Source organism: Palaemon carinicauda, chromosome 8 (genome assembly GCF_036898095.1).
Source record: "Palaemon carinicauda isolate YSFRI2023 chromosome 8, ASM3689809v2, whole genome shotgun sequence".
Lineage (NCBI taxonomy): Eukaryota > Metazoa > Arthropoda > Malacostraca > Decapoda > Palaemonidae > Palaemon > Palaemon carinicauda.
Genome location: NC_090732.1, coordinates 162566166 through 162586661, shown reverse-complemented (window position 1 = coordinate 162586661; position 20496 = coordinate 162566166). Strand labels below are relative to the sequence as shown.

General features: G+C 37.2%; 1 protein-coding gene across 9 annotated transcripts in view; it reads right to left on the bottom strand.

Moving 5' to 3' along the window:
• ClC-c (chloride channel protein 3) overlaps positions 1 to 20496 on the bottom strand; it is a 153647-nt gene that overhangs the window by 15680 nt on the left and 117471 nt on the right. For all 9 annotated transcript variants that reach the window (XR_011045386.1, XM_068379251.1, XM_068379250.1 and 6 more), the window contains 6 exons: positions 16555 to 16663; positions 14703 to 14821; positions 14406 to 14527; positions 12970 to 13180; positions 3445 to 3608; positions 103 to 316 (listed from right to left, as the gene is read on the bottom strand). Coding sequence is in view for 8 of the 9 variants with exons in the window: in XM_068379251.1 (XP_068235352.1) it covers positions 103 to 316; positions 3445 to 3608; positions 12970 to 13180; positions 14406 to 14527; positions 14703 to 14821; positions 16555 to 16663 (939 nt within the window). In the remaining variant the exon portion in view is untranslated. The remainder of the gene's footprint in view (positions 1 to 102; positions 317 to 3444; positions 3609 to 12969; positions 13181 to 14405; positions 14528 to 14702; positions 14822 to 16554; positions 16664 to 20496) is intronic.

Below are 20496 nucleotides of genomic sequence, written 5' to 3'. Positions count from 1 at the left end.
AACTGGAAATTATGTAATAAAAGGTACTGAATCAATAAAAACTTTGTCTTTTTTATCCTTGAAGCTGTTAAGAGAAAAATTATATGTACTGTATATTCTTACCCATTGTGTGTCACGAGGGTCTGTCGGAGTCCCAACTTTCGGAACATGTCGACGACTGTCTCCATGGGCGTTTGATCCGTAATGGTAATAGGAGCCAAATCCAGAATTTTCCGTAATCTTAAAGGTGGTGGACCCATCCAAGGAGATGGAACGGAGGCAGTGAAGAGGACAATGGATTCACCAACAATGCCCTCTGTTGTCTTTTTGGCTTGATCTATGAGGGGTTAAAATTTTTTTTTATAAAATTTGGCACTTTACACATTATGAATATAGTACCACTACATAGATGTGAAATCATAATTGAAAATGAAGCTTTAATCGATATGAAATGTTCTCAGGGTGTTAAAGACTGAGACCCCAATCTAGAATACAGTTTAAAGGACTCTTAATATCAAAATCAGTTATTCCTATCCTCACCTGATATTCATAAAGCTGCTCTCTCAAAGCTGGTTAAATGAAGACATCTACCTTAAAACCAAAAAAAAACAAAAATTCCTGCTTTCTTTCCTTATAATAACCCTGCTGTTTTAGTTGAGTATGAGTTTATATGGTGGTTTAGGCACAAGTTGTGCATAGGTACACCACATCTTGCATAACCAGTCTCGGTCAACAAAAGTTTAATAGCCTCTTGACATTACTAGTGAGTGGGGAAAGGAGGGGCCTGTTTATAAAAATCAAGTGAATATAAAAACAATTTTATCATCAAAATTCTATTCAATTTCATGATAATGTTCTTAAAACGGACTCCCACACTTGATGAAGGTGGAATCATGAAGAAAAGAATAGGAAAGTTAATGTCCTAGCATAAATATGAGTACTAATTAGCAGACTCACCTACACTTAATACTTCTGTACTTTAACAGAAACTAACCGTGACCAATCATTTCATATAATAACCCAAACATACAGATAGGAAAAATTTAATACTAAATACTCATAAGTGGCTAACATCTAATAATTGTATATAGGAATTTAAAATCTAAACATTTCCGTGAAATACACCCCCAATACTTGATGTTAAAACTTTTCACTATTACCCCACACCTTTAAATTTTTCTATTTAAAACTAATACAATACTATAACTAGAACAAAATTTTTAGAGAATTAAATTAAAAGAATCCTCTTTTAAATGATGTTTCATAAAAATAAACGGGTTATGAGATCGACTGCCAAAAACCTTTTCCAAAGAAAGATTCTTACTGGAATTAAGAGAAGTAGCTGAACTTCAAATATTATGAACTCTACCCTTCAAGTCCTTCATTTGATTTGAATCAAATTCTTTGTGAGCTTGTCAACTTATCCAGAAAGGACATAGCATTATTGGAGGATGTCTAGAAATCAGAACCCTCCAAAGCAAATTACAAATCTTTCCCCTATTGTGCTCAGTTTTGTCTAAAAACTTTATAATTCATGGGGCAAATAAATTTATTTTCATACATATTACAGTCTTCTACAAAGAGGGAATGACGAAAATTTGGGGCAAACCTTTGACCTTAAAATCCTTTTTAATCCATAAGGTAGGTAAAAGATACATAATTTGCTTAATACCAAAACCTACATTATAGGAAAGACCCTGTAGTTACCTAATACGTTTAGCTCAGGCCAAAGCTAAAATAGAGTTTTGATCATGAGATCTTTAAAATAAAAGATCCTCCAAAAGTTCAAAATGGGAGCTTTTCAATATTTCGAAACTATACCTAAGGATTTCTCAATATTAAAAGACCTGAAAACATCAACAATAATACCTGAAGCAGCCTGAATGCTTAATCGTATCATTTGTGCTTTTTATGCCCACTCAGATGGTAAGGTGAGAAGTTACCCACTCCTTTATTCTTTCATTTACTTGGGTGTATTTCTGATTAATTCTTGTAATATTTTCTCCCAAAGACAGCTGTTTGAGGATCGCTGCCGTATTAGCGTAGTCAAGCTTGATTTTTTTTTTTAACTAGTTTTTCAATGGTTTGGTGAGTTACACCAAGTCTTTTACTGAAAGCTTGATGCCACTTTTTCAGAGAATTATTGGTCCATGTTATTTCAACGTCTTATTAAGAACTCGCCAAAAACTTCCCCTACTTCTTTGTCTAGTAATTGCCTAAAATCTGTAAATAGATCAGCAACATCTTATGGTGGAACAATAAGCTAATGCTTTTATTTATTTAATTATGAGAGCCTTCTCAGGATCTCTATACCAGCCTTGTAAACCAAGGGTTGGGATTGTTTGCCAGAGACACTGGCTGAAGTAAAACAAGCAACCATGGACAGATGCATTTGGGAAACATTTCCTTAAAGCTTTTATTGCTGCTTGTTTGTTATCCATTGTAACTAACTCTGGATGGAGATTTCATTCTTTGAGGAACTCAAATATTTCCTCATTGGTTTTTCATTTTTGTTCAATGCAAGATAGTCGAGTGGTGATGTTTTGCTTGCATCAACAGCAGGAATTGTATATAAAAATACAATAACTGTTTTCTAACTGGCACACAGGTAAATATGCCTTCACCTTTACCATTTGTTTTTAGTTCTTAAAACTTCCAAGTTCTTTGTAGTTGAGTAAATACTCAAGCTTTCTGATTCGTAAAGTAGGAGTTAAATCATTTGCACATTCTTGCAAGTCTTACATTATGAGCTATTGATTCTTTTTAAGTCATAGAACTATATATGCTTGATGGTAAATCACTTGTACAGTGATTAAATTACGGAAAATGCAGCTTCATTAGATTTTAGCGAGTGTCCCTTTATTTTATGCTTCCTTTAACCAACAGAACCCTTTCTAAGTGGTACACCAGAACTGCAAAGCACAACTTGAGGAGTTGGGCTTGGAACTGGGATGGTTGGTTAGGCTAAAATCACTGCCATTTCCTAAAGGGTTGCTGGACTCAAGATTGCATAAATCTAGCTAAATAGCTTAAGAAGCTTACTACTGTCAACCCTAGTAAGCAGTAATGTAATTAATATTGTCATCCGTACTGTAATCAATTAGCCTATCTTCTCTGCATTTTCCCCTGAATTAAAGTCGAATTTCCTTTCATGAGTGGAATCTTTAAAGTCGTTAGCAACCAATCAAGGAACTACATTCCTCACAAGGGTTATTGAAATCACACTTCGGTCCCTAACAAAAGACAAAATGATACTGAAGATCGTTATTGCCCCGCAATAAATCACTTGAACAATACACATAGTGACTTGCAAGTATGAATCAGCAAAATAATTGGTGACAATAGCGTCATAACCAGTGCGTACAAACATTTCAAACAAATTTCAATACTTTCATCACTATAAGCATTTAAGAGTACCTTGAAAATAACAGAATATACTAGTTTAACTAAAAGTAAGATACTTACTGATGGCAATACTTAGATCTCTTCTGGCAACAAAGCCAACGAGATACTGTGATTGTCTACTGACGACAACAGGAAAACCGTTATGGTCAGTTTCCCTTAACAACTGCTCTACATCATCTAGAGTCATGCTATCTTGTGTGATGATATAGAAGGATTCATTTTTCCTGCAAAAACAATTGAGTAAAATGAATAATTTTATAATAAAAGTTTAATATTTACACTTTCCTTTGATAATCAAGGGGCAATATTTTCTAGAAAATTCACTGACCAAAAGTAAAATGAAATAAAAGATAAATCACAAAATATAATGCATTGTTCACCAAGCATAACACACCAGTTGAAAAATGTTATTTTCATTAGTAAAATAAATTTTTGAATATACTTACCCGATAATCATGTAGCTGTCAACTCTGTTGCCCGACAGAATTCTATGGAGGGATACGCCAGCTATCACAATACTAGAAGGGGGTGTTCTTACCAGCGCCACCTGTGGCCAGGTACTCAAGTACTTCTTGTTGACACCTCCTCAATTATTCCTCGGTCCCACTGGTTCTCTATGGGGAGGAAGGGAGGGTCAATTAAATCATGATTATCGGGTAAGTATATTCAAAAATTTATTTTACTAATGAAAATAACATTTTTCAATATTAAACTTACCCGATAATCATGTAGCTGATTCACACCCAGGGGGGTGGGTGAAAACCAGTGTACAAGATTAAAGGATAGCTAAGTATCCCATATTTCATATAACAGTTATCTCAAATAACAATGAAATAATAAGTACCTGGTAAGGAAGTCGAATTGAACCGTTACTCTGTCTCTTTTTTAAGTTCGTCTTCCTTACTGAGCGCAGCGTTCCTCTTGGAGGCTGAATCAACCCAAAGGTGCTAAAGTATACAGGGCTGCAACCCATACTAAAGGACCTCATCACAACCTTTAACCTCGGCGCTTCTCAAGAAAGAATTGACCACCCGCCAAATCAACAAGGATGTGGAAGGCTTCTTAGCCGACCGAACAACCCATAAAAAGTATTCAAGAGAAAGGTTAAAAAGTTATGGAATTATGGGAATGTAGTGGCTGAGCCCTCGCCTACTACTGCATTCGTTGCTACGAATGGACCCAGGGTGTAGCAGTACTCGTAAAGAGACTGGACATCTTTGAGATAGAATGATGCGAACACTGACTTGCTTCTCCAATAGGTTGCATCCATAACACTCTGCAGAGAACGGTTCTGTTTGAAGGCCACTGAAGTAGCCACAGCTCTCACTTCATGTGTCCTTACCTTCAGCAAAGCAAGGTCTTCTTCCTTCAGATGAGAATTTGCTTCTCTAATCAGAAGCCTGATGTAGTAAGAAACTGAGTTCTTAGACATTGGTAGAGAAGGCTTCTTGATAGCACACCATAAGGCTTCTGATTGTCCTCGTAATGGTTTTGACCTTCTTAAATAGTACTTAAGAGCTCTAACAGGGCAAAGTACTCTCTCTAGTTCGTTCCCCACCATGTTGGACAGGCTTGGGATCTCGAACGACTTAGGGCAAGGACGGGAAGGAAGCTCGTTTTAGCCAAAAAAACCGAGCCGCAAGGAACATGTAGCCGTTTCAGATGTGAAACCTATGTTCCTGCTGAAGGCGTGGATCTCACTTACTCTTTTACCTGTTGCTAAGCACACGAGGAAAAGAGTTTCTAATGTGAGGTCCTTAAAAGAGGCTGATTGGAACGGTTCAAATCCTGATGACATTAGGAACCTTAGGACCACGTCTAGATTCCAGCCTGGAGTGGACAACCGACGTTCCTTTGAGGTCTCAAAAGACCTAAGGAGGTCCTGTAGATCTTTGTTGGAGGAAAGATCCAAGCCTCTGTGGCGGAAAACCGCTGCCAACATACTTCTGTAACCCTTGATCGTAGGAGCTGATAGGGATTTTACGTTCCTTAGATGTAACAGGAAGTCAGCAATCTGGGTTACAGTGGTACTGGTTGAGGAAAACTGCATTGGCCTTGCACCAGCTTCGGAAGACTTCCCATTAAGACTGATAGACTCTGAGAGTGGATGTCGTCCTTGCTCTGGCAATCGTTCTGGCTGCCTCCTTCGAAAAGCCTCTAGTTCTTGAGAGACTTTCGATAGTCTGAAGGCAGTCAGACGAAGAGCGTGGAGGTTTGGGTGTACCTTCTTTACGTGAGGTTGACGCAGAAGGTCCACTCTAGGAGGAAGAGTCCTGGGAACGTCGACCAGCCATTGCAGTACCTCGGTGAACCCTTCTCTCGCGGGTCAGAGGGGAGCAACCAACGTCAACCGTGTCCCTTTGTGAGAGGCGAACTTCTGAAGTACCCTGTTGACAATCTTGAACGGCGGGAATGCATACAGGTTGAGATGGGACCAATCCAGCAGAAAGGCATCCACGCGAACTGCTGCTGGGTCTGGAATCGGAGAACAATACAAGAGGAGCTTCTTGGTCATCGAGGTAGCGAATAGAACTATGGTTGGCAGACCCCACAGGGCCCAAAGTCTGCTGCAAACATTCTTGTGAAGGGTCCACTCTGTGGGGAAGACCTGACCCTTACGGCTGAGGCGATCTGCCATGACATTCATATCGCCCTGAATGAGCCTCGTTACCAGCGTGAGCTTTCGATCTTTGACCAAATGAGGAGGTCCCTTGCGATCTTGAACAACTTCCTCGAATGAGTCCCTCTCTGCTTGGAGATGTAAGCCAAGGCTGTGGTGTAGTCGGAGTTCACCTCCACCACCTAGTTAAGCTGGAGGGACTTGAAGTTTATCAAGGCCAGATGAACTGCCAACAACTCCTTGCAATAGATGTGAAGTGTCCTTTGCTCCTGATTCCATGTTCCCGAGCATTCCTGTCCGTCCAGTGTCGCACCCCAGCCCGTGTCCGATGCGTCCGAGAAGAGACGGTGGTCGGGGGTCTGAACAGCCAAAGGTAGACCTTCCTTGAGAAGAATGCTGTTCTTCCACCACGTTAGAGTAGACCTCATCTCTTCGGAAACAGGAACTGAGCCCGTCTCTAGCGTCATGTCCTTTATCCAGTGAGCAGCTAGATGATACTGAAGGGGGCGGAGGTGGAGTCTCCCTAACTCGATGAACAGGGCCAGCGATGAAAGTGTCCCTGTTAGACTCATCCCCTGCCTGACTAAGCATCGGTTCCTTCTCAGCATGCTCTGGATGCATTCTAGGGCTTGGAAGATCCTTGGGGCCGACGGACAAGTCCGAAAAGCTCGACTCTGAAGATCCATACCCAAGGAAACAATGGTCTGGGATGGAACGAGCTGAGACTCCTCAAAATTGACCAGGAGGCCCAGTTCCTTGGTCAGATCCATAGTCCATTTGAAAATCTCCAGACAGCGACGACTTGTGGGAGCTCTTAAAAGCCAGTCGTCTGACGGAGCCGGACACAAGATCATGATACTGCTGCACAGTCTGTAAACTGACAATCATGGGCAAGCGAGGAAGTACAGTGACAACCCGAATCTGTCTAGACTATCTGGGTCGTACAGACAACTCCTTAACGGGTTGCTGAGGTTGCCGCACTGCGTCACAACAAGTCCCTTCTGTTGGTTGTTGAACGTCTTCCCCGTGACACATTGACTTCGTAAACAAAAATCCTCTAACAAGGACTAAGCTTGGACTGCATGTCATGCAACACAGCTCAAGGTCTATGGGAGCAGGTGTGGTAACAGACGGGATTAGCGGCTGAAGTGGAACCATTACCTTCCCTGTAAGCATGTTATGCTTAAATAAAAGTCCATAAGAGGTTATGCAGCTAAAGGCTCCCTCCAAATGACAGAGTCCTCAAGGGAATATCAGAAGGAGGGAGAAAAGAACTTTCTCATCTACAGGGACCTTATCCTAGAAAAGCTAAGTTCTCTGAGTGAGGGTTCACTGGTGCAAAAGCAGCAGACTAGAAGGCAACGTTATGAAACTGCTTGACAGTCTAGTGAGTTGGCAACAACCCAAGATATGTTGAGAAGCATGCGGTAAGGTATGCAGAGCATGATGAATGCAGAGTATGCTGTATGCAGAGCATGCTGTATGTAGAGCATGTGTTGTATGCAGAGCATGCTGAATGCAGAGCATGCTGAATGCTGAGCATGTAGTAAGCAGAGCCTGCTGTAAGCAGAGCCTGCTGTAAGCAGAGCCTGCTGTAAGGAAAGCAGAGCGTGTGCATGGCGTTTAACATTCCTCAGAAATTCCATGACCAGTGCTAGAGTGCTTTATGCATGCTTGCATGGGGTTTAAAAAATCAACATAATGTTTACCTTACATTCATAACTCATGATTCATATTTTTGCCATGGTTTGAAAATGGAGGTAAGGTATGCTGAACAGCAGAGTCAGAACGAGCTGGAACAACAACAGTGGAAGGTGCAGAAAGTTCCTGTTCCTGTGGTATGAGTGGAGCGTGAAGAGACCGAGGTTGCGCAGAACAAGGTAAAGTTCCCGCAAGCAGAGGTGTCTGAGGCGCAGGATCAGGGTGCACGGGTTGAGCTCGGTGCAGCAGCTGAGGAGACTGACTCACAGGTGGAAGAGGTTGTACCTCCACCGAGAGTTGCACCACCGGTGGAGCAGCCAGGGGAGGAGGAGGAAGAGTGGGGTAATCCTCCTGATCCCAAACCGAAGGTTGCCTTAAAGAAGGCTGAGGCTGAACAACACTGGGAACAGCGAACACAGAAAGAGGTTCAACATCGTACGCCTGGCAGATGGTGCTGCGACTGGGTGCAGCGAGTGCAGGCGGGTTGAGCACAGGCTGAACGGGTGCAGGGGAGGTGCAACACTCTCAGCCCGACACTCACACAACAGGTCCGAAAGCTGTGCTTGCATGGACTGTAGTAGAGTCCACAACATCGTACGCCTGGCAGATGGTGCTGCGACTGGGTGCAGCGAGTGCAGGCGGGTTGAGCACAGGCTGAAAGGGTGCAGGTGGAGGTGCAACACTCTCAGCCCGACACTCACGCAACAGGTCCGAAAGCTGTGCTTGCATGGACTGTAGTAGAGTCCACAACATCGTACGCCTGGCAGATGGTGTTGCGACTGGGTGCAGCGAGTGCAGGCGGGTGCAGCACAGGCTGAACGGGTGCAGCCGGTTGGTGCACCACCGGTGCAGGCGGGTGCAGCACAGGCTGAACGGGTGCAGGCGGTTGGTGCACCACCGGTGCAGGAGGAGGAGGAGGTGCAACACTCTCAGCACGACACTCACGCATCAGGTCCGAAAGCTGTGCTTGCATGGACTGTAGTAGAGTCCACAACATCGTACGCCTGGCAGGTGGTACTGCGATCAGGCGGAGCGAGCATAGGGGGGGGGAGTGTAGGCGCACTCTCAGCCCGACAAACTGATGACTGAGGAGAGTCAGAGCTAACCCAATGACTGCATCCGGGTTGTTGAACTTTACTTCGTACGTCTGGCATAGGTCTGGACTTTACGTTTAAGAGGTCTTGAGACCTGAGACCAGCGTAACTCTGCCTTTATTTTCTCCTCTAAATCTCTTCTGCAGACGAGCAAAATAAGGGCTCAATCGTCTGCGGGTGGGAGTGACGGTCTCGGTAAGACACGCCCACAACCACCGAGGATACTTCTGTGCGCCGATCAAGGCCTGCCGAACCCTTTTGCCCTTCGACATTGCTTCTCCCCTGGGCTTGGGAGCTTGCAAGAGGTCCCGGACTGGGAGGACGACTGGCGCGCACAAAAGTACCCTCACGCATAACACTGACATACTTTGCACTAATCACTTATCACTTTGATTTCTGTTTGCACTTATTTCACTGAACTCGAAACTTTAAGTGGTTTGTACCTGAAACACGCAATTCTATCCTTCTCAAAAGTTAGTAATTGCGAAAACAGAATTACAATGTAACAGAAAAATCTAATGAAAGAAAATTCAGTGGCTGGAAAGAGACTAAACACTAGATCACTCTAGAAACGTTTAGTTTCTTCCCCTAAAGAGACTAGGGATAAGAGCAAAACGATAACGACGTTACTCGTACGCCTGGCAGGCTTGAGGGAAACGTTTATCCTCTTTCTCCCTCCGTCTCTATCTCTCTCTCTCTCTCTCTCTTGACTTAGAACCTGAGAGAAGAGCCCAATCATATATATCGTTAAAACATATTATTGTTAAAGGAAAAAACTGAAATATTTCCCAAAAAGAAAAGTTCCTTATTAGGATCAAAACCATTAAGTTAAGAAAGAATGAACAAAACGCTAGACACGGTTACTCTTACTGCAATGTGAAACCGTGAACATTCTTTCTCTATCGTAACGATAGAGTGCAAGTTGAAACGTTCTGAACGTCAACAACTGCCGAGACAAACAAAACGTTAGTTCAACTTTGAAAAAGTACGAGACTATCAAAGAAATTCTTTCAAAGACCTTAAAATAGCATAATATGTTAACAGGTAAAACCGAAATGACGGGCTCACGATAATTAACTTCGGTACCAAGAAAAGACCGCCTAGGAAGGTCGAATATAAACAAATATAAAAATTAATTTTAATAAGTTTATAATAAAAGGAAGTTAATCGAAGAGGCCTATAAGAGGCGGAGAGATATAAAATAAATCTATAACTTTTGTTAAGCAAAATTAAGAAAGAGAGTCTATACTCTCTTAGACACCAACACTTCCGTCTAAGGGAAGGGTCGGCCATTGAAAGGTGAACGAGAGTTCATACTCTCTTCGTCACCAAAATTAATCAAATTAATTCCAAAAGCTAACTAAGCTAAAATAGAAGTTTCCAGTAAAGCGACAGCCGAAATCAAAGAGAAATACTTCACCAAAGTCGTGAAAATACTCCAAGAACATAAGCGTATCCCAGAACGTCTTGTCAGAAGCACGACAGAGGAATAATTGAGGAGGTGTCAACAAGAAGTACTTGAGTACCTGGCCACAGGTGGCGCTGGTAAGAACACCCCCTTCTAGTATTGTGATAGCTGGCGTATCCCTCCATAGAATTCTGTCGGGCAACAGAGTTGACAGCTACATGATTATCGGGTAAGTTTAATATTGAAAACCTGGCAATAATCCTTAAATATTCAAGAAAAAGCAAGCAACATTTATATATTGGCAGTAACACAATACCTGAGTGTAACTTTTCCATCTTAAGTTTTTTATCATGGATCACAGAAGATAAAGCATAATAAATGAAAATTTAAGGTCATACAGAAATTTTGAATCATAGCGATTAAAATATAGCCATCTTACAATCTACTTAAAAACAATAACTTGAAGGTCAATTTTATTATCCTTTATAGTTGTAACAAGTCGAATAATGTTTGACAAAAAAAAAAATTAATCACTTGACCTTTTATTTAGCAACTCCTCTTCTGTTCTTTAAATTATATGCATAAAAAATTAAATGAAAATTTCCAAATTTTTGTTTTCTCGAAAGATCTGCAAACAACGGTATCAATAACTCTTACTATTATGTGAAAAGCAAAAACAATTTTGATGAAAAAATCTATTAATTTTATACTAACCTGATGTTCATCACACTGGTTTTTTCTTGAAACCTGTTTAAATGTCAATGACTACACCTAGAATAAAAATTGCCCTTTTTTTTTCTTTTCAGAAAATGCCTTACCCATCTAGGAACCATCATGCCACTGGCAATAAATGGCTACAAACTAGTCAATGACGCATCATAGTTCCCTTTGCCTCAAGTTTTCAAAGTAAAAACTTGATCATTAGTCTCTTGACATCACTGGTAAGTGGGGAAGGAGTAGGGGGGATGAATATAAACATCAAGTGAGTATGAGAATGATAAGGGGCATGAATATGAACATCAGGCGAGTATAAGAATTGTTTAGCACTTCCAGATCATCATCTATATGGCATGAGAAAAAAAAGTTTAGTATGACAGCTCTAACATTTGTAAACAAGGTGAATGCTTGGTAGTGACTGAATGTTTGCTTGACCACTCCTATGCATGCACTTTTGCCATCTACTTTTGGTAAACATTTTTTATTAGGTCCAACACCTGCCCTCATCATATCGCCAGAGGGTTCATAGGAGATTTTTTTTCAATGATAAAAATTAAAACTTTCCCTCCTTAACAAAAAGTTGAATGGAAAAGACTATGAATATCACTCATAAGTGGAAATAAGAAATCAATGGGTAATATTGTAAACCAAATGCTCCATTAAGCTCAAAAAGCAAATTAGTTAACCCCTACACATTCATGGAGTAAATGTGTAAATATATAAAAATAGAATATCAAAGTAATACTGGATGGGATGTTTTCAACTCTGAGATGAGCAGTAAAAATGGTTGAATACAAGAGGGAAGAATGGGAGAAACTTTGAAGTGTTTGGGATTGAATGAAACTAAATCAGAATTTAGTTGGATATACTGTACTGAATAAAAGGGAATGGGGATAAAAAATAAAAAAATGGAATTAGGATAAACTAGAATAAGGAATTGGGCAATGGTATAAGCCTACCGAAAAACAATAAAGATGTATGAATAACTAATATGATAATGAAATAGAAGACATTTTATTTTACTTAAACATGATTTTATAAAAGCCTACTCTACAGAGCAGCTTTACAAATTTTTCAAGTTCTTCTAGTTTAGCAGTTGGTATTGAGTGAATTTTTAGCATACAATTTTTCATGATGGTATCAATAGTTCAACAGAGGATAGTCGAACAAGTGGTTGGAAATTGGTAATTTTATTTGTACATTCATCATCTAGTGAGGAACTTATATGTTGTCTTTGGTAACAAAGGCCTTTTGAAGCTTCTTGCTCTTGGTAACATTTTTCTGTTTGAGGATCGTACATATTGTCGATGTACTCCTCACGTAATGGTGGGCCAGCTCAGTGAATCGTATACAGCTCTCATGTTTCTCAATAATTTCACGTTTCATCGCTATCATCGTCATGCGCTTTTTCTTACCACTGCTCTGGTTTCCACTCACTTGCTTTGGACCAATGACTCATTAATTGTCTACAAATTAATGTTAAAACAGTACGGGCAATGCTTGAAGATGTGTTCAGACATCAAAGATCAAGCAAAATGAACAAGCGATGAGGGCCTCAAGAGCAGCTCCCACGTGCTCGGCCACCTAGCGTCAGCATCTGGAAGTGTGCCCGTATCTCTAGTTTGTGTTCGTATTTCGATGCAAAAATTTGCTCGTATGTTGGGACGCTTGTATGTCAAGGTATTATTGTAACTAATTTTTCAAGCACGAATTTTGACAATCTTATTAGCTACCATTAACTCATCACACTTTTAATGTAGCAATCAACACATGAACTTTGAGGGAAGATTAAAGGAAATGAATGGAACTTTTATGATGAAATTTATTACTTCAATACTTAACCATAACTTCATCGATTTCTAAATTTCTTCCTCAGGTGACGTAAATAATTTACTTCATTACCTCTGTTCCCATCTTATAGTGGGGAGAAAACATTGTGGATACCAAGATGGAATTGTGACCAAAAGATGTTGCAGGAGACTAAGGGTAATACTACCATCTCAATACATCTAGTAAACAAACTATTGAATAAATTAAAAACTTACCCTGGCTTCATGACATCATGTGCTAATGTAGTGTGACTGAACTCTTCTTTCGCTTCTAAGAATGGATACCCATTCAAGATGATATGGGCATCATATATACCCTCTCGGCCAAATGCATCACCTATCCATTTACTAGCCATCACTGCTGTCATCAATGGTACAATGTAACGAACACCACCAGTCAATTCAAACATTATAACCACCAGCGACACTGCAAATATTTAAATACAGGTATACATAACTATAGAAAAATTCACCAGTTAAACATCATATAGATTACAGCTTTACAAGCCTTAACTGCTCTTATGTATTTCAGTCAGGGAAAAATAGTAGAGTATTCAGAATTAAATACAGTTAAACCTCTTTATCCACATTGATTATATTCCAAGCCCCCACCCCAGAGGATAATAGGCAACAAACTCTTAAAGATATTTTCTGTTTTCCATTTGTAAATATTTAAGATGTATAATTATACTTTAAATCTAAAGTTCCCTAGAGGAGTAAATGTACTAAGCTGCTGTGATACTATAGTAACATATGATAGTACATAGGGTTATAAGTTTATTAGTTTGGGGAGTAAGCTCACATCATAAAATGCTCATATCCTAAAAAAATTTCCCATAATAAATAAAGATAATTCCGTTGATGGATTTCACATGCCCCTAAATACACACCTACATTGGTGAAATTTTGCAAGGGATGACTGTGTTTATTGAAAAATATTTTCCATTCATATAAGAAAAGATGGGACATTTTATGCTCTAAAAATTTATAACAGGGTTTTGGAAAATTATAAAAACCTACACTGTATATGAAAAATGGCAATTTTTACAATTATTGCCAAAATACGTGGAAAAATATATATATAAAAAAGGATGGATAAGAAAATTTTTTTTAAATGATGACAATTGGTTGAGAAATAAAAAAGTAAATTAGGTTTGAAATGACCACAAAATAGTTTTAATGGGATAGAGTCACGCTCCTTAAAGTAAAAATGAGATTTCAGACATTTTTATTTAATGTTTGTTACATAAACAAGAAATATATGATTTAATTCTGTTTCATGATTAATGGAAAGAGAATGGTTTCTTTTTGTGGGACTTCAAAAATTAATATATTGTAGTATTTCTTTACTTCATTTGCCTAAAAAAGGGGTTAGCCATCCCCAACATTTGTGTATGTGATGGAAAAGTATGGTTCATGCTTCAGGGTTGATTACCAATCATGAAGTTGATTAAATTTACTTTATCTGAACACTCAAGAAATTCACAAAGATTAATAAAGACTTATCTCTTGAGACTCACAATAGTAAAATATATCTGAACCAATATGTCTACATAAAATCTAAAAGAATTTTTTGGCAAAGATGGTCACCTACAAAAAAATATGATAATCTAATTTCTATAGATAAAGGTGTGGAATATACTTATAAATACCTGTCATTCGTGTAACACCACCTAAAACGGCAGCAGCCCCAACCATTGCATAAAGACCAGGAGTGATACAGTTCTCGCCAGTACTACATTCGCCAGCAAACACAGCCCAATCTGGATAATTACTGCAATAAAGAATAATAATTTCAATCTAAAACTAAAAATAAATTTTCTTTAAATTTTATCTAATTTTACCACTTGACTATGTATATCTACATACTTTTGACTAGCACTATGTCCCTATATTGTTGACATTAAATATTTAATATTTTCATGTAAAAGTAATTGTAAAGTACTTACAAAGCTAGTTGCTCCATGCCAATGCCCACTAATCTTCCAATGATGGAGCCCATAGCCAAAGAAGGAATGAAGAGACCACATGGTACTTTGATGCCAAAAGTGAATACTGTTACTACACACTATCAAAAGAAAAAAAAAAATTCAAATTAATTAGTATTTTTTGTAGATATACAAACCTGACACCTACAAAATAGAAGTGTCTTCATCAGAGTTAGATCAGTTGTTGAAAACATTAATGAGATATTTAAAGACAGATGATGGGTGAAAGCCAGTAGCCCCTGTCAAAGATTAGTTTTGACATTTGGCTTAGGACTGAAAAGGGTAGTTGAGGAGGGAGGTTTAATTTTAAAAGAAATCAGGTTTTCATAGTTACTCCATTTTGAAGTAGAAAGTATTCCCTATTCAATATCACAAATTAGTGGGGAGGGTGGACATTTATATGAAAATCAGGTAAGTATAGACGTAAATTTATCATAAAAATTCTGTTTATTTCTATGAAACACCTGATGTCCATAATGCTGACTCCCACACTCTAATGGAGGTGGGATGCCAGCGAAAGAGAGATATGACAAGAAAATTAAAATGTATAAAATAATTCAGTCTAAACTCATTTGGTCTACATTTAATGTAAACCATCTCAAAATACAGTTTGAAATATGGGACTCAAGGTTGTTTTCTTAAAGATATTAGAAATATCTTAAAACAGAAATCTATAACTTATTGAATTCTAAAGAATTTAAGATCAAAGCACCAGCAGCCATTATAGGACCTAGAACCTAATAATCTTGATAAGAATGTTAGGATTCTTCAAGATAATGTCCACCGAACTCAAAAATAGTACCTTATTGGACTGTCACAAATTTTTTCCAAAGAAGTATTTCTGAAAAAATGATTTACTCCTAATATCTATAACCTTAATCCTCAAGATCTTTCGAAGATTTAATCCAATTCTTGGTGAATTTCTGTGACCAAAACTTTCAACTACAAATGACACTGCATTTTTAAACAGAGGATGAATTGGAATTCTAATACCACATACCAAATTAGAGGCGCTAACTATAATGTCCATAGTTTGTTCAAAATAAACTGAATATCTTTTACTAGAAAAAGACAACTATTTCCAGATGAAATACTTACAACCATTTTTAATAAGTGAAACAATCATGACTGACTCTCAAGTCTTAAAAAATTAGGCCTGAATGAGGGCAAAATAGACTAAATCATCGCTCCTAAAGACCACCTTAGAAGATAGTGCTTGCAGCTTATTATGAATTTAGCTGTAAAATCTATATGGTGCATTTAGCTGTTAAATCTATATGTAAAATGTTTCGCAAATATTTAAAAGTTAAACCTTCTAAATACATAAAACCACAACCCAATTCAGAGAAATAGACTGGATTACTGGGGGCCTCTTAATAATGACAAGCCGAACACAAAAGTGAAGTGTTTGACAGGAGTGGACAGGGCTACTTGCCTGCGCTCACCCCTTGTTGCTAACTGGAGTAACTTGTAAACAAATTTAACAGCCATTCCAGATCCAGGGAAGACATTCCCCATTTTGATGAAAGAAAAGGTTTGTATACACTTAGGAACAAATAGCAAACATACCATTAGCTTTCCATACAACAAGTTATTAAATATACTCATGCTTAAAAGGCATTAGTAACTGAATATTTACTTTAAATAAAATATTTTATATGAGCAACGTTGATGTTGACCACCAGGTAATAATGACAATAAGCAAAACAAAAGGATTAATATGTATTGCAACATCTGTTAGTACATTACATTACTGTAAACTGAAAATCTGTACATTAAAAATACAAAACTAAAGCTCTAACAAAACATTTACCTTAAATATGAGTGCTAACGAAAGTAGCCAGACTGCTTTCAGAACACCAGGTCCCGCCGCAGCTATTTCTATGGCAGAGTTAACATTGGTGAAATTTCGTTGATAGTCGCTGAAAAACAAGAAGCCTTCTTAGATGAAAAATATTATAAAGACTAACAATATTTTTACTTAAACATTACAACACAACATAGGATGAATACAGACACCTAAATTAGTACTGAACTGAAATTCTAAAATTTGCAAACTAATAAGTGGCTGGAGCCAGAGGAACACTACTCAAAAGTGAATAGGACAAAACTCTGGCGGAAAACCTATAGTATCTTATTTGAGGATGGGAGTCATGATTACATGAAGGAGAAAAAAAAAAAAAAAAAAATTGTGTTAATCAAACAGGAGGAAGGGATTATGGTCTCATAAATGGTCCATTTCTGTTTTATTGAATAAATTATAATGATTAAAATTCATCATATCTTTTTTTATTCTAGATTGAAAATTTTTTTTTTTTTAAGTTTATTCTCATCGAGATCTGGCCTTTACTTTTCCTTTAGATAAGGGTTCCCCAAACCTTCCTTACACAGGCTACTATGGGTAACTAAACTTATTTCCTGATGGTAGCCGAGTTTAATTCATTTGTGCATCTTGCTTCAATAAATTTTCTATTGCATTATATATAATAAACTTATTAGTTATATGTTTATATATACAGTATATGCAAGTGTTATAAGGAAGTGGTTAAGAGTAGATGCAATAATAGCACTGCTATCTTACATCACTTATTTAAGATGAAAAAACCAGGAGCCATAGGAAAGCACTAGCAATGGGACATTTCCTGTTTCTACTTCTTAAAAAAGGTTATAATCTTACAAACTGAGAAATTCTCAAAAGTCAATAAAAAAAAATACCAGACATCTTTCTGACCAAAATATAAATGTCTTCTTTTTATAAAAAAGAAAATTCATTTGTAGAGAACATATTATATTACAATCACTGCACTTAGGAACTACCTCGTCTGGTATGTACATTAAAACTCGTGGGTTTATCTCTTATTGGCCAATATGCAATCTTCGTCAAATGACTTCAGTTCTTTTGTCTTTCTGATCTGATTACTCCCATGGGGAGACATCTGGTTTGATTTATTTCAATTTATTATTTCCCGATTCATTCTATGTACTTTGCCTAAATATTTAGTTACTATAAAATGTCTTATTGTGGTTACATAATCCTCAACAAGAAGCTTAATGTTGGGTTGTAATAAATGTATTGCTTATTTGGCAGCGGCATCTGCTTTTTCAGTACCATCAACTTCGTGTAGGAATCCAGCATATTTCAATATTTACCCCCAGTCGAATAAAACTGATTAAGGAGCTCTTTAATTTGTAACACCAGTGGGTTCCTATGTGCAGTAGTCTACAAATATGAAAGTATTTGAAAATGTGTAAATAAATCTTAAGAAGAATGTGTAATTTGCTAGGTAGAGGATGTTTACTGTATATAATACTGTAAATGTTATTTGCACAATTTTGTCCATCTACTTCCCCTTTCTTATTTACTCTAAACAACCTATTTGCAATTATTTGTTATAGATACCAGTAACGCTAGATAAAAGGTGAGAAAATTTCTAAATTTCCATATCTCAAAATCTCATTATAGTCACAAAGACTTCATTTATATGTAATAAAATCTTGAATTATAACACTTCCTTATAATGAACAAATAAGAAAAACTGTCTTTAAAAAATTAGCAGAACAATAAGTTAAGAAACAATAAAGTGTACGTAGAAGAAAACAAAAATGAAAATAACTTGGGCAAAAGCATATAAATAAAGCAAGAAGCAAAATGCTATAAAATTATTTAAAAAAGTTAAACATAAGGTTAACCACAAGCTAGTCATTATCACATGCCTGGGTGTATTTATAACAGCTTTGTTATCTTTATCACTTTTTAACTTGTAATTTATACACCTTGCTGTCCCTGTATATTTTTTTCTGTTATACATATACCTCCTCAGGTTCATTTTTCTTACTCTCCAATCCTTGCAAATTGTGTGTACAACTCTGCTCAGCTTTTCTTTATCTTATTACAGTCTGTATTTTATTTTAAGTTCATCACATCTTTTAATGATCTAGAGCACATGAACAATATAATAGTGTTATTTTCTATTAAAATCTATATCAATTTGCAAACTATAAACAGTATAGTAAATAGTAAAACAAGAAATAATGATACGGTTTGTGGAGGGTATGCAAATGTTGAGGTTCAGAGTTGAAATTTTAATCCAAAGTGGAATCCCAAGGGTGCTACTTATAAAACTAAAAAATATCATGCAATTCAAATTTTTTTCATGGCAAATGCACTCTTAAATATTAAGACTACATTACATTACGCTATGTCTAACAAAATTTTCAAAAATAGTCTTGCTCTCTATAACTTTATAAAATGTTTACTCTCTCATTTTCAGTACTGTATACTATACCACATTTACTGGGAATAATATCTTGAAAATGTTCTTCATTTGTTTACATATTTACTCAATTTTCACCAGTATCTTTTAGATTTAAAATACAGATTTTAAAAACATCATCAGGCCAATGCAGAATTTTGTAGACATCTCTACTATCAGAAGGCAGAATAATATTTGTAGCACAATGAAAATAACTTTGGTATTAAAAACACATCTTGTAATGCTTGTTCTATTTTTCTTCCGTCCTCATGGCTACTTGCATGATGTTTTGTTTAACATAATTTCCCAAAAGTTTCAAAAACACAATTTTCCTAGAAATATTTTTTTTCTTCAAATAACTGCACTCTAATACAACTCGCAACAATACTTAGCTAGTATAACCCAACACCCAAGTATTTCTTTCTCTCACAGGATTGACTACCTGTGTTTGTTTACTATAGTAAAATGTGAATTGTTTTATCTAAAAGCTGCAGCTCTTTACAATACAGTATTTATAATTGAAGATGTTGAAGATTGACAAAATTTTCTAAAATTATTTGTTTCCAAAATCTAGCATTGGCTGTTGAAGTTTGAACATTTACAAAACATTTAAAATCTTGGTTACTTTATCTGGGTTATTTAATAAACATGGGTCAGTCTCATAAATGGGACTCATTTACTTTGATAAAATTACTTGAATATAATAACTCATTATATAACACCTTCAGACCACATTGCCACATTTCTTCTTAAATGAAAACGAAAACTCGAAAAAGGTTATGATGAAATAGCTGAACACCTAAAAGGGATGAAACCAAGGGGAATTAATGAAAAATACCAGGTAGGAAATAATACACTATGGGAATCAGCTGTCATCTACAGTGAACCAAATAAAACATAAGTGGTACTATCCAAAGGGTTCATCAATGCTCTCCAGCAAAAGTATATTTTGCTTGTAACTTCAATAAGCTTCTCATTTTAAATAATGTAAGAGTTGTGTATTTTAAGTGTTCAAAACTTTTACTATATTACAACTTACGACTAAACACAAATAACAAAAGAGTATGTACATTTAAAGCAAATTAATTGCTCAGGTCGATGTAATTTCTTTTTCAAATACACCTAGCTGTCTTAATATGATTCACATATAAGATTTTCTTAAATCTAGTTACATTTTATTTTTCAAAACACACTTGTATAATACTCAATATATTTTCAAAATGTTATGCACTCTTACATGTGCTAACACATTTGTCTAGAGTATCAAGTACAGTCTCTAGACAGATTCAGATAACACCCAATATATCAAACAAAGATAGTAGGTTGGCCTGGGCACCAGCCGCCCGTTGAGATACTACCGCTAGAGAGTTATGGGGTCCTTTGACTGGCCAGGCAGTACTACATAGGACCCTTCTCTCTGGTTACGGTTCTTTCCCTTTGCCTACACAGACACTGAATAGTCTGGCCTATCCTTTACAGATTCTCCTCTGTCCTCATACACC